This window comes from Ptychodera flava, chromosome 7 (genome assembly GCF_041260155.1).
Source record: "Ptychodera flava strain L36383 chromosome 7, AS_Pfla_20210202, whole genome shotgun sequence".
In the NCBI taxonomy this organism is placed as follows: domain Eukaryota; kingdom Metazoa; phylum Hemichordata; class Enteropneusta; family Ptychoderidae; genus Ptychodera; species Ptychodera flava.
Window position 1 is genome coordinate 36,353,554 of NC_091934.1, and position 14,128 is coordinate 36,367,681.

The 14,128-nt window shown below is 36.6% G+C and overlaps 1 protein-coding gene across 1 annotated transcript; it reads left to right on the top strand.

Moving 5' to 3' along the window:
• The first annotated feature begins 37 nt into the window (after positions 1 to 37).
• On the top strand, positions 38 to 11,493 carry LOC139136218 (uncharacterized). The gene is made up of 10 exons (XM_070703959.1): positions 38 to 154; positions 1,566 to 1,688; positions 3,260 to 3,376; positions 3,890 to 4,006; positions 4,512 to 4,628; positions 7,538 to 7,654; positions 9,645 to 9,758; positions 10,262 to 10,384; positions 10,779 to 10,838; positions 11,189 to 11,493. The coding sequence occupies exons 3-8, from the start codon at positions 3,293 to 3,295 to the stop codon at positions 10,361 to 10,363; spliced, it is 651 nt and encodes a 216-aa protein (XP_070560060.1). The 5' UTR covers positions 38 to 154; positions 1,566 to 1,688; positions 3,260 to 3,292; the 3' UTR covers positions 10,364 to 10,384; positions 10,779 to 10,838; positions 11,189 to 11,493.
• Positions 11,494 to 14,128: the final 2,635 nt, after the last annotated feature.

A 14,128-nucleotide genomic window follows, 5' to 3' on the forward strand; every position in this document is an offset into this window, starting at 1 on the left:
GGGCAGGACTCTTTCCTATTTGTTCACTTTTTTGCAGTGTCTGACCCATGTCAACCCAATCCATGCTCCAACAATGGCTCGTGTATTCCAGAGTCTTGTGACGTCTATTCCTGTTCCTGTTTAGAGTGTTACCATGGCGTCACTTGCGATCAATGTCAGTAAATCCTGTATTTAGATTGTTCTACTCGATCGGCTAAGACATACAAAGGGAGGTTTTTTGTGTTAATGGGCTGATGTCATATTCACAACTAAAAATACATCATTTTCATTGAGACAACTTAAAAATGTTCATTCCTTATTTGCTCATTGACACTGATACCCTTTTATAAAAGAGAAAAACAGGACTATACAATACAAAACCGGATAAATTAATCACCATTGCTAAAACAAACTATTCAATAACAAAACGAAACATACACAGAGAAGTTCAGACAATAATTTTCATTGAACACAGTCAAAGAAATAATTTGCATGTGTTTCAAAAATATGCACAGTTGATAAAATAACTAAGTCAATATATCGTTAAACGGTATTGGTCCTTGCATTCTCGATGACGACAAGCATTTTCTGAAGTATTAAAACTACACAAAATATTGAAGAAAAACAACTTGAAATATACCTACATTCGTATTGAAAAAACAGGGCCTCCATAGTAACATAACACAACAGAAATTCATCAAGAACAATAAATACACACACATTGCAAATGATACAGAAGAATAATGGCCCTCTCCAAAGAGCATTTCGATCTAAAAGTATAAAAGTTATCCACGAAGCTGGTGTTTTTCGTTGCAACACGGTCAATCATTATGTAGGTCCTACATATACTATAGATATGCTGATCATGTGCAAATTTTCATCAATTATAGTGTTCGCACCATAGGTAAAACTAGGCACGTTTTAAGACATTAATTGTGATTTGCAAACACGGAGGATGAATAATTTGAGACCACGTGTTTCCTTGAAGACAACGTTAAGTCTTGTTTTTTGGTATATACACATATATTAAGACGTCATTACCAAATACAGCCTGTTCCTGTGTCGTATAAGCATGAGTGCAATTTGTGCCGTGTCGTGTCGGATACGAGACGGTGATGAGTTTTGATGCAGCACAAAAAAGTTAAAAGATTTAACATAATCCCGTATTTAGCTACCCGAAATATATCCTTGCACCCATAAGGCCATTTAATTTTTGGGCCGGCAACATCGTACTGTAGACGGACAACGATAGCCATTTTGTTTGTTTACTTTGTTTACTATCAATTTGCAAATGTAGTTCGGGGACTCAAAACACTGGTGTCGTATAACGTAAAATATCAGTTGCTATGCGAAAAAACAGATCACTGAAATACATTAATTCATTAATAAAATTTATGTTTCATACAACATCGTCATAACACAGTTTCTCACATAGTGCAGCAGGGGGCCTCAAAACGTTTTAAGATAAACATTGGCAAGTTTTTCTCAAAACGTTCGTCATAACTGGTACAAATACAAGTAACAAACGCGACATTATGTATTTACTGGTGTCAATCATTTATATGACCACGCATTCTTCTCCACAGACAGCAATGGATGTTCGACCAATCCTTGTCAAAATAATGGGGTCTGTCAATCTATGCCTGGTTCATGTTCTTCAGTAAGGTGTACTTGCAGTGGATGCTACAGCGGTCAGTACTGCACTATCAGTAAGTAGCCTTTCATAAATTTGTCAAAGGATACTAATTTTAAAGGATATTAATTATATTATTTACTCTATTGCGCAAGATAATCAATAGTGTTAACTGTGTATTCATGATGCCCTTTTGTCGATAATAGGAAATTAAAACACACCCACGGAAAAAGAACTCATTGACATCATACCCCGACACCCTCCTCTAGATGAAAGTCGGGATTTCAAAAATCTAATGGCAAAGTTAAGATTGGAATCCGCAACCCAATAGTTTGTTAAATGACTTGAGCATGCACTGAGTAACGATTGTTATACATGGATATATTTCATTTACCCTTCAAATAAACGACTGGTTTAATTTAACGATGACCATATTCCTTCTCGGGACAGCCAACCGTGACAAGACACACTTTCAAATTCCGTTGCTTCAAAGTTTCAAAAACAATTAGGGTATATTCTCGCATTGTTTACCTCTCCCTAACAAGCCTATATTTCGGCTTGTATATAATTTAAAGAATGGACTGAAATTAATCAAAGCAGGTGAATAAGGAAAGGAAAGGAAATTTGAACGTTGTTAGTTGTATAATATTACTGTTCACTGAAAAGACTATTACTTTTACCTTAAGCTGTAGAAGCCTGTGGCACATGTTTTATCTTCGGATGGCTTGAAATTTGTGAAAATTACGAATCCAATTTTAGTGCAGAAGTGGGAATTCGAACTATTATCAGAGCAGAGTGACCTCCGAATGCAACAGTGGCACTTGACTCGTGCATTATGGAAATTCTAGCAGTAAGATCTGTTTCCAGTAATTTCCAATGAGTATGTTAATTAAGCATGTCTGTTTTGGTTTACAATGTGGTGCTTGCAATAATTCTTACGTAATTAAAATGCTGCAACGGCAGATCTTTTCAAAATGAGCATAAGTACTATAAAGGGCAGCCAACAACAAAATGTTTTCAAAGAGGTGTTCGCAAGCGATTTTCCTTTCGGACGAGTTGACGTGTTTTGTCGCGTAAAATGGGTGAGAATTGGTAGGAGTTCTGTTTTCATTGGCGCGTGTGGAATTGCCATGTTTTGTTCAGCGAGCAATAAAAAAAATAGTTGGCAGACTGGAAATTTGATTATTCGTTTCCAGTGTTTTTCGATCTACAGTGCAAAAGTATGTAGCAAAAATATGGAATAGCGACCTTGTTGGGACAGAAAAGACGTCCTACAGTGTGGGGAGGGTAAAATTTTCAAATGTCAGAGGGAGGGCAGTTGTGAGCCCCTTGCTCATCCCTCCTATACTATAACGTCACTGAAGAAACATTGCAACAGCATATTGATAAATTTAAACACAGATAGATACTCATTTTCAAAATCGACTGGTTGGCTGTCCAGGGATAGTCAGATTTCATTCAAACCAGCAACGTGCTACTACAATCAACGACAAAGTGTCATTTTCATGGCTTTATCATGATAAAGAGATAACTTACAAACACATGTGTTCGTTTTAAAGACATGAATCTTTCACGCTAATTTTGGAATTACCAAACCATGGAAGTCTTTAACGATAATACAGTAACTGAATCATTCATTTCTCTCAGTGTCTGACCCCTGTCAGCCAAATCCATGTTATAATGGTGGCGTTTGTTCTCAAAGATCGTGTGACGACTACTCCTGTTCGTGTCCCGGGTGCTACAGTGGCACACGTTGCGAGCAGGGTGAGCAAAATTCATCAAATTTCATTGTAGTACAATATACACCGTACAAGGGAGAATATAACCAAGTCGAATATGGCAGATGTTGTAACTTCACTGGGATCTCATAGGATAATACCCTTCGTTAGCATCAAATTCTACTGGAATAACAAATCAAGTTTCAGCAGCACTGAAAGTTGTATGCTTGTTGCTGATTAATCGTCTCCAGTTATCTATTAATTGAAAGTAGCATTTTCACAATATAACAAAAATCATACCTTTCCGAAAATCAATTCTTATTACTCACATTCATTGTAGTTTTGAGCAAATTATAATAGCGTATAAGAAATCATATTTCATCGTGTAAGACTCAATTACCAAACCTACATTCGATTGTAATAAATTTTCAAAACTTATGTTTTCCTTTTCTTACATTTTACCCCAAGTTGCAATAACGGAGTTAAATTTGAAATACTGTAGGTGTCAGATATATACATGTATAACTGAGAAAAAGGTCTATGTCCGTTCATTTCGTAGTTTCTAACCCCTGTGTGCCCAATCCATGTTACAATGGTGGCGTTTGCTCTCAACAATCGTGTAACGACTACTCATGTTCTTGTCCAGGGTGCTACTATGGTACACGTTGCCAGCAGCGTGAGTATTTTCAAGACATTGACCTTCAGTAAAATTCATGGATTTCATTGTTATGCAACATATTCCGTACAACGCCGAAATAACTCAGTGGAATGTGGCAGATGTTGTAATGTTATTTGGTCATTTGTACGTTGGTTCTGACTCGATAATACCCTGACCTTTTGACAAATTCCATTCCAAACTTGAATCAGGGTTTGACACTGGTCGACAGTTTGCTTGGTGTGCTAGTATTTTATCATTTGACAGGGAACGTTTCACAAGCCAACAAAATAATACTCTAAATATTCAGTTTTATGACTTGCATTGCAGATCATGTTTACATTTAGTATATTAGAAATTATTTTTCCTAGTCTAAGTTTAAGTAAACTCATCTGAATTTGATTATATTTCATTTTCTAAACATTTGTGTTCACCTAAACTTTAGTCAAATGCACTTTCTTATGGAGCTTAATCCGAAATATGTATAGCTAAATATTTATATGTCGATTCGATTTGTCGTTCTCAGAGTCTGATCCCTGCCAACCCAATCCGTGTTACAATGGTGGAGTTTGCTCTCAAAGATCGTGTAACGACTACTCCTGTTCATGCCCAGGATGCTACTCAGGCTCACGTTGCCAGCATGGTGAGCGAAATTCATCTTTTTATTTTAGTCCAGTATTCACCCTACAACGCCGAATACGGCAGGTGTTGTAAGTTTGTTTATTTGTACTTAGATGGGTTCTCTCGCAAAAATACCCTGCTCTTTTGACAAATTTATATTCCATTCGAAAAACCAGATATGCAATGAAAATACTCAGGCAGGTGTTTTAGTAAATAAAGAGGTCGTCTGTAAATTGAGTTTTTTGACACAAGTTTACAGCGTCATTGAATTTTTTGTAATCAACATGATGAAAAATATTCATCATCATGAAATTAGCTCAAATCTTAATACCAAATTTCTTTGATTGTTGTCAACGTATCACCAATTTACGTAGCAAGTGTATTTGCCCTTGTTCCAGTCCTTCAAGCCTTACATGTCAAATTGAGAAAGATCATTAAGTATACAAATTATAAATTACCTGATGCGAAAATGCAAAATCTCTTTCACTATCATTGTATCACTTTATCATCAATTTAAATAGTACTTTCATCAATTTGGTCAAGTTCGTCAAGTTATCACTAATTTTGAAAAGTTAATTTAATATACAAATTACCAATCAGCTGACATGTCATCAGCTGTGGTCAGGTCTTTTGGAATGTTCATTAAAAGTGTAACTAATCAATTACCTGACACGGAAATGCAAAATCCGTCAAATTTGATGGAGCCGATCTAGATAGATATCCTTAACTTGAAAAGTTGTAAAATGTGCAAAGTATTCTAAAGTTTTTTAATGTGCGAATTAGTAATCAGTTTTAGAAGATGCTAAAATAGCTATTATAGTCGTTATATTATAGTATCTTCAATATACTAAGCAAGTTTCATGACTTTGATCGGACCAATTAAAGGACTTGACTGAAAGCAATTACATTTGCTACGTAAAGTGGTGAGACAATTAGAGCAGTCACTGTAATTTAGCACTTTAATTTCAGTAATCTAATTTTTAATTACCAAACCAAGAGTCAATTATTTTACATTTTACCTAAACTTGCCTCTAAGGCACTTTCTTTTGGAGCTAAATCCGAAATATGTATGGCGAAATATTAATATTTCCATTCACTTTATTGTTCTCAGAGTCTGATCCCTGTCAACCCAATCCATGTTATAATGGTGGAGTTTGCAGTCAACGATCGTGTACCGACTACTCTTGTTCATGCCCAGGGTGCTACTCTGGCACACGTTGCCAGCAGCGTGAGTATTTTTTAAGACATTGACCTGCAGGTGAAATTCATGGATTTCATTGTAATGCAATATATTCCGTACAACGCCGAAATAACTCAGTGGAATGTGGCAGATGTTGTAATGTTATTTGGTCATTTGTACGTTGGTTCTGACTCGATAATACCCTGACCTTTTGACAAATTCCATTCGAAACTTGAATCAGGGTTTGACACTGGTCGACAGTTTGCTTGGTGTGCCAGTATTTATCATTTGACAGGGAACGTTTCACAAGCAAACAAAATAATACTCTAAATATTCAGTTTTATGACTTGCATTGCAGATCATGTTTACATTTAGTATATTAGAAATTATGTTTCATAGTTTAGGTGTTAGTTACCACATCTAAATTTGAATTATATATTACATTTTCTAAGCAATTGTGTTCACCTAAACTTTCCTCAAATGCACTTTTTATGGATTTTAATCCGAAATATAAATATAAATATAAATTTGCTGTTCTCAGAGTCTGACCCATGTCAACCCAATCCGTGTTATAATGGTGGCGTTTGTTATAAAACATTCTGTGACGAGTACTCTTGTTCATGCCCAGGATGCTACTCTGGCACACGTTGCCAGGAGGGTGAGCGAAATTCATCTTTTTATTTTAGTCCAGTATTCACCCTACAACGCCGAATACGGCAGGTGTTGTAAGTTTATTTATTTTTACATAGATGGGTTCTCTCGCAAAAATACCCTGCTCTTTTGACAAATTTATATTCCATTCGAAAAACCAGATATGCAATGAAAATACTCAGGCAGGTGTTTTAGTAAATAAAGAGGTCGTCTGTAAATTGAGTTTTTTGACACAAGTTTACAGCGTCATTGAATTTTTTGTAATCAACATGATGAAAAATATTCATCATCATGAAATTAGCTCAAATCTTAATACCAAATTTCTTTGATTGTTGTCAACGTATCACCAATTTACGTAGCAAGTGTAATTGCCCTTGTTCCAGTCCTTCAAGCCTTACATGTCAAATTGAGAAAGATCATTAAGTATACAAATTATAAATTACCTGATGCGAAAATGCAAAATCTCTTTCACTATCATTGTATCACTTTATCATCAATTTAAATAGTACTTTCATCAATTTGGTCAAGTTCGTCAAGTTATCACTAATTTTGAAAAGTTAATTTAATATACAAATTACCAATCAGCTGACATGTCATCAGCTGTGGTCAGGTCTTTTGGAATGTTCATTAAAAGTGTAACTAATCAATTACCTGACACGGAAATGCAAAATCCGTCAAATTTGATGGAGCCGATCTAGATAGATATCCTTAATTTGAAAAGTTTGTAAAATGTGCAAAGTATTCTAAAGTTTTTTAAATGTGCGAATTAGTAATCAGTTTTTTAAAAGATGGTAAAATAGCTTACATAGTCGTTATATTATAGTATCTTCAATATACTAAGCAAGTTTCATGACTTTGATCGGACCAATTAAAGGACTTGACTGAAAGCAATTACATTTGCTACGTAAAGTGGTGAGACAATTAGAGCAGTCACTGTAATTTAGCACTTTAATTTCAGTAATCTAATTTTTAATTACCAAACCAAGAGTCAATTATTTTACATTTTACCTAAACTTGCCTCTAAGGCACTTCCTTTTGGAGCTAAATCCGAAATATGTATGGCGAAATATTAATATTTCCATTCAATTTATTGTTCTCAGAGTCTGACCCCTGTCAGCCCAATCCATGTTATAATGGTGGAGTTTGCAGTCAACGATCGTGTACCGACTACTCTTGTTCATGCCCAGGGTGCTACTCTGGCTCACGTTGCCAGCAGAGTGAGTATTTTACGGCAATGAATTACAAAACACGAAAACATCGAATGAAATGAAATGGTAGAAAAAGGACTTGATCGAAATATCATCGTGTGAGTGACACGTGTGCTCTTTGAGAGGGTTGTAGAGCAAAAGCAACGACCATGGAAACCCACTCCAAATTCTATGATAACAACACTGATAAGTGCGTTTTGACACGAGGACACGATTCAAGCTTGGTACAATCGTTCGACATAAAAAAATGTTAAATCAGTAGAAAACTGCCCAAAATTATTTTATAATTAACCCTTCAGCAAAACTCTGTAACAGAACGGTCATCAGCCAATGAAGAAATGGGGGGGGGGGGGGCACTGTGTGGTCCTGTGTACCTGAGATTTGTCCAAAAAAATAAGTTCATTCTCTGATAGTGGACTTGATGACAGTTTCAGTGAATAGGGTTTTTCACAGGCCGCCAATGATTTTGGCTGCATTCACAAAGACGGCAAGAGGGTCTGGAGGGGCAGCGATTGAAATCTCACTGTTTACAGATTGTCTTCCAAATCCTTCAAAAAAATCTAGTTCTGCGCGCAGGTGTTCGACGCTACCTTTTTCAGACGCAAGTATAAATATTCTGTAGTGGTTATAGAATGTTGTCAGCGTTTTGTAGAGCCGTATTCGTAAGACAAGTTCTGAAATTGATTCATTCGTTTCTGGTGAGTTTTCATCTTTTGTCATTTGTAAATGCATCAGTAGATTTTTTGGATTTCCTAGTCTAAGTCGAGTTTACTTTATCCAAATCTTGCTGGGTCAATGGTACCCGCTGAAAAGAGTAAAAAATGACGATCATGGGAGAATATGCAAACTGTGAACTCATGGATACATTTTGCCAAATATTGAAAAACTTAGCATGGTAGCACACATAAATTTTTTTTTCAGAGTATAAGATATAACCTAGACGCTACTTACAAAAGTTTTACAAAACTGACAGTTCTTTAGGATAGAATATTATATCAAATAAATGTTTAATCTCTGATATGTTAGGTGCAACAATGGCAATTTTTGCTAAAAATAAATAATTAAATTTATTAACATTTTTCAAATTGAAATTGAAATTCCAACTTAAATTGAAATATGCTATCAAATAAAACTTTTACTGTCTCATATTGTGGGCGAAATAATGGCACAAATTTGGTTCCATTTATTCACATTTTTCCAAATCTAAATAATGAATGTTTACTATCCAAAGTTTTAATTTTTGTAATTGCACGATAAAAACGTTACATTCCATTCACTGTATGAACTTGAAATTAATTGTTTTATATATATTTATTAAGTGATTATTGAGAAAAACTTTGACTTTTCATGGTCAGAACCAAGCTTGTTTCTTTCATTTTTTATGATTACAATAAATTTGAACTCAAAACTTCCCGATTCAAAAGTATAACAATAGGTTCAATTTTTTCTGGTCATAAATCCTGAACCAATCGTCCTTAAGCAAACATTACTACAAACACAAAATGTTGATACTCCTTCAGTATTTTTGCTTTTGTGTCAACTCTTGTCTTGTTTTACAAATTTTACTTTTTTTTAAAATTAAAGTTTTGAAATTAATAACTTGTCCAGATTTAGTTTTATTATAACAAACTTCAGAAGTGTTAAATGACATAAAAGTTTTATCAATTTTTATTGAGATACCTGTAAAGTAAAGCGAATGCAAGTTGGCTCAAATGTCTATTGGCGCTACGTGACTGCACTTGAAGTTGTAAGGTGTGGGCGCCATCAACCATAACTATTGCAGTATTTATAGGAGACGTCCAGTTTCATGTAAAGAAACCGTTTTACGACTGTTTTGGCATTTCTTCGATGATTGAGATCCACAATACACGTGTTTCTCATTCAAGAAGTCGTCACTCTGTGAAATGAAATACCCATGATTGGACATAGTTATGAACAAATCACATTTACAGAGCGTACACTTATTGTAACTATATATTTGCTCATTATTTTGTTGCAGTGTCTGACCCATGCCAACCTAATCCATGTTCCAATAATGGGGTTTGCTCACCACGGTCATGTGACTACTCCTGTTCTTGTCCACAATGCTACCATGGTACACGGTGTCAGCTACGTAAGTTATTATGATTGTTTTGTGTAATGTGTGGCAAAAGTAAGAAATATATAGCCTTTGTTGTACGCCAATAATAGTTGTACGTCACCGGATGCAAAGAGAAGAGCAAAATAACGGCAAGACAGACACAAGATTTATGGAACACAACACGATATAACGGCCCGCGCTATACAAACCACATTGCACCCAAATCAAGTTTTGGATTTGGCCGAGCGGTTCTGTCTGTTGCTTCTTCGCTAGGTGACTTGATGCCGTATGTTGTGAGTTCGAACCCGATTGAAAACACCGTATTATCCTCTTATGGCGAGGTTGATCCTTGTACGTTACTTCAAACGGTGCGTGTCTTGCGTTTTAAAGTAGCTTTCTCCGTGGTTCCAGCACCCCGAAAAGATAAATCTGGTTTAAAAATTAAAGGTTCGAACGGAAAATCAGAGCAGGCTATCGCTGTGTATTAAGTCGAGCATTTACCCAGGTGTTTCGTCTTCTTTCCTTGTTTTCTACAGATAGTGACCCTTGTTCAGGAGAAAAATGCTATCATGGTGGCGCTTGCCAACCAGTTGCAGGTTCCTGTACTGACTTTAGGTGTCAATGCCCCGGATGTGTGACTGGTATCTTTTGTGAACATTGTGAGTACCTAACTTTGTCTCGTCCCTAGATGTAAGGGCAAGCAGTTAGATATGAACCTGTTTGTCTCAAATCTTAACTATTAAAATTTATTCTCATTTATCCGAGCCGTTTGAAGGTGTACGACTGGATGAGGCCTTCCTTGCTACGATGTTTTGAGCCTCGCTTTTTTAAGTATAGCAATAGCACATGAGCGCACAGCTGCGTCAGAAAAAGATGTTTCCCAATACCTAAAATAAGTTCTTCAATCCCACTCCGGTGCTGGTCCCAAATGTATGGAGTCCATAACGTCGTGTATTGTAATGGGGCGCCTGTACATTTTATGTACAGGCATACATAAAATGTATACAAGGTAATTTTCATTATGAAGCTCATCTGGTCTTGTGTTTCTTTCAGTACCCCCTAACTGCCACGAACCTTGAGAAGGCCAAAGATTTCCCTTCAACACTACCACAGGTGTGTATATAGCTGTAATAAAACTGCAACGGATATACTACACTGTAAATCAATGAAATGCTATTCTCATTATTCACATTATATTTCATTATTCTCATTCATATTCCGAAATGTTTATTTTGTAGGATTAACCTAGTTCCAATAAGTTTCTCTCGTGAATTCTTCTGGGTGAAGGCATTGTAGATTAGATATAAGCATACATCAGGAATACTGCCAATTTTCAGTTTTTTCAAGTGAAAAATGAAAAGATTTGTTTTCAATTTATCTGACGACAGCATGACTTCGACCAGTTCAAAATTGACAATCATGAATCACAAGAATAGCATTCGTACTATTTCACTTTCTTACAGATGACATGTTTCAATTTGAAGATTACACGGGAAGGCTAGAAAGAAATTGAAGAAGAAAACAGCCGTAGCCATATTTCCATTTAATCTGCTCTGAGTGAGGCACGCAAATTCTGGATATTTCTAATTGTGTTGAATTCGCTAATCTGAATGCGTAAAAGATAATATTTTCATTGGAAATGTATAGAATAAACTGCATTGGCTTGTTAAATACTTGATTATGTATTTCCCGACCGAGAATACTTCATCTTAATATCATTGAGCATATTTACATGAGAGATAGAAGTGTTGTCCGGAATGGCGAAATTCTCAAAATATAGTGCAGTTCAAGTAATGATTGGTGTTTGAAATGCGACAGCGGTTATAATCCCTTTGTCGGAAGAAATTCCAATTACTGGCGTAAAGTCGCATTAAATATTTTATCTAGTTGACTAATTACCAAATATCGGTTGAAGATTTTATATATCGTCACGACGTGCATACTTTACAGTATTTGAAAAAAGTTCTGTACATACACATCATATGTCAGAAATTGTGTATGAACAGATAACTGCTAAAATTCTTTCTCGTTGAAAAGACTATGGCAAAGTAAAAGGTAATATACATAAAATAGACTGATCGGTATAATATAGAAATAACGTGCGTCTGACCATTAACGTTTATATATTGGCAAGGGCGAGAGGAAAGCCGATAATTAATTTGCGAGGCTTGCCGAACCCATTGATTTTGACTTTCCGCCAGCCCGCGCTGACAAATTAACGTTAATGGAAAGGGCGGAGTCTGTTATTTCCATAACATTATCAAAGAACCCAAGAAAACTGTTAAAAGTTGCGAAAAATTCCCAAGCGAACGAAGACTGGGCTCACCAATACGCGACGCACTGTCACGCGCGCTGTAAACATTTGGCAAATCCGGAGATGTTTTCAGATAAAAGTATCTCAACTTGGCCCACAAGTGTTCCACTTTATTTTGTCATTGATTATGATTTACGTTTCAGCCGTAAAGTTACGATACTTTGTGTTGTTAATCTTTTTATTCATATCGACGGGCATATATAAACAAACCATTACTGCGTATTTGTCCCGCAGTGAACGAGGACAGTCCAAAACTTGTAAATTTATGCATAAGGCCAAAAAAAAGAGGAAATGTTTCTGGTCAGGTCTCCCTTTAAAAAATGGTGCGGCGACGCGCATTTCATTTTTTTCCCTCAAGGGAGTGAGGAGGGTCAGTTTTATAGTTTTATCAATATAGTCACATATATACTGTTCATGCAGTCACTGATCATGCCCCCCACAGAATTTTCTCTTTCTCTTCAGCCATTTTGGTTTGGTGTCAGCCACGGCCGCCGGCCACAAACAGAAAAAAAAGGGTGACGCGCTGTTGTTTAAGTGACGCGCGCGCTGACCAGAAACATTTCTTTTTCCTTTTTTGGCCTAATAATGTAATTTCTCATGAATGGGGATGGGACATACTGAAATGCTCGTTGGTCAGATAACCTTCTTACAGACCCTTTCTCAGTGTTATTCAATCAAAGAAAATGAAGCCTACGTGGCATAGAATTATCCTTTAGAAATTTGCCTTTTGAATTACTCGCGCACGCGCCAAATGTAAGTCAATGGGACCTCGTAATTTCAAAACTGGTCTGGTCCCTGCCCCATTGCTACCGCTCGCTGCGTTGCTTACGCAAATAGGGCCCTAGGGTCATGTATGGGCTATTGTAAGCATTTCTGTCATTGGTCAATAGTAAGAGCGTAGTGATTGCATTGAATTACGCAGATCGCAAATGTCGTCTTTTTTCATCTCATAAAATATTTGTCCGCATTTCAGCATTTAAACGACGAAAATAAAACCTGCTAGTGTTTCAATGGCTATCAAAAGTCATACTAATTCGTATGACTTTATGGTTCAGACTACAAATGCAAACAACAGCCTCGCATGCAACAATAACATTTGTCCGAATTTTAGGCAGCGTTGTCCGAAGTCTCGGGTGCTGCTATATAAAGTAACAAACCTGAAATCCCGACCAACGCTATTTATTTCGCACTTGTAGCTACATTCGAATTCAGATTTCGCTTGCCCATGGAGTAATTTACCTAAATGGTTTACCGAACAAAGCATCCTTTGTTGACATTGAATGAAAAACGAAAAATAACTTATATTGAGACACTGCCTTACACGAAAAGAGGGACAGTCTGTCACGTCTGAGTAAAACATAGACGATAATCGCCATTTCACCACTAAATTCCATCATAGAAGTACAGAGTCGGAGATTAAAAAATGAAGCAGAGCAAATAACTTCAACGTTCAAAGTTTCGTCTAATTTCCAAGCTTGCCACTATATAGATGTGTTGATTACATGATCTTGTTGGGTGACTGTACACATTAATAAGCAGACAAATTTCTGACTAAAATGGCGGCCCAATGTAGCCCAAACCTGACCCTATTTTCGTGAGCAGTGCAGCCAACGGTATAAAATGGCATGGGACCATACTGGTAATTTCAACTTGCAAAGTGTAGCTCCACCAGCGACAAAACTCAAATATTTGTACCCCTTTTCCAAGCCGTTCTATAGCGCTGACGAAAAGGGACAGGTATATTAGTCTGGCTCCCTGCCCCCTTTCTACCGCTTGCTGCGCTGTGCTTACGAAAAGGGTCGAAAAGCGGCAAAAAAAAAAAAAACGGACGCGCGTGGCGCGTGATGTCAGGTCGGAATGTTCGAAATGACTGCTCCCTTTGCAGTCAATCAGCAACAAGGCAAAGCAGTAACCACCAACACAAGCCTTCAAAAAAACATGTATTTCAGCATGAAAATGTATGAGGTGAAGTGTGTCGGCAATTGATTTTTAAAAGTGCGTATTTCGTTTGAAATGAGATAAATCGAGTTTTTCGAACAACATAATGACAATGCAGCACACAGACACGGGCAGACTGCACAACACATGG

Excerpts from the sequence above, each read along its gene's own strand:
- LOC139136218 (XM_070703959.1), top strand. The coding sequence starts at position 3,293 with ATGGTGGCGTTTGTTCTCAAAGATCGTGTGACGACTACTCCTGTTCGT. Across the intron at positions 4,629-7,537 it reads AGGCTCACGTTGCCAGCATG|AGTCTGACCCCTGTCAGCCC; the intron begins GTGAGCGAAATT and ends TATTGTTCTCAG. Across the intron at positions 9,759-10,261 it reads TGGTACACGGTGTCAGCTAC|ATAGTGACCCTTGTTCAGGA; the intron begins GTAAGTTATTAT and ends TGTTTTCTACAG.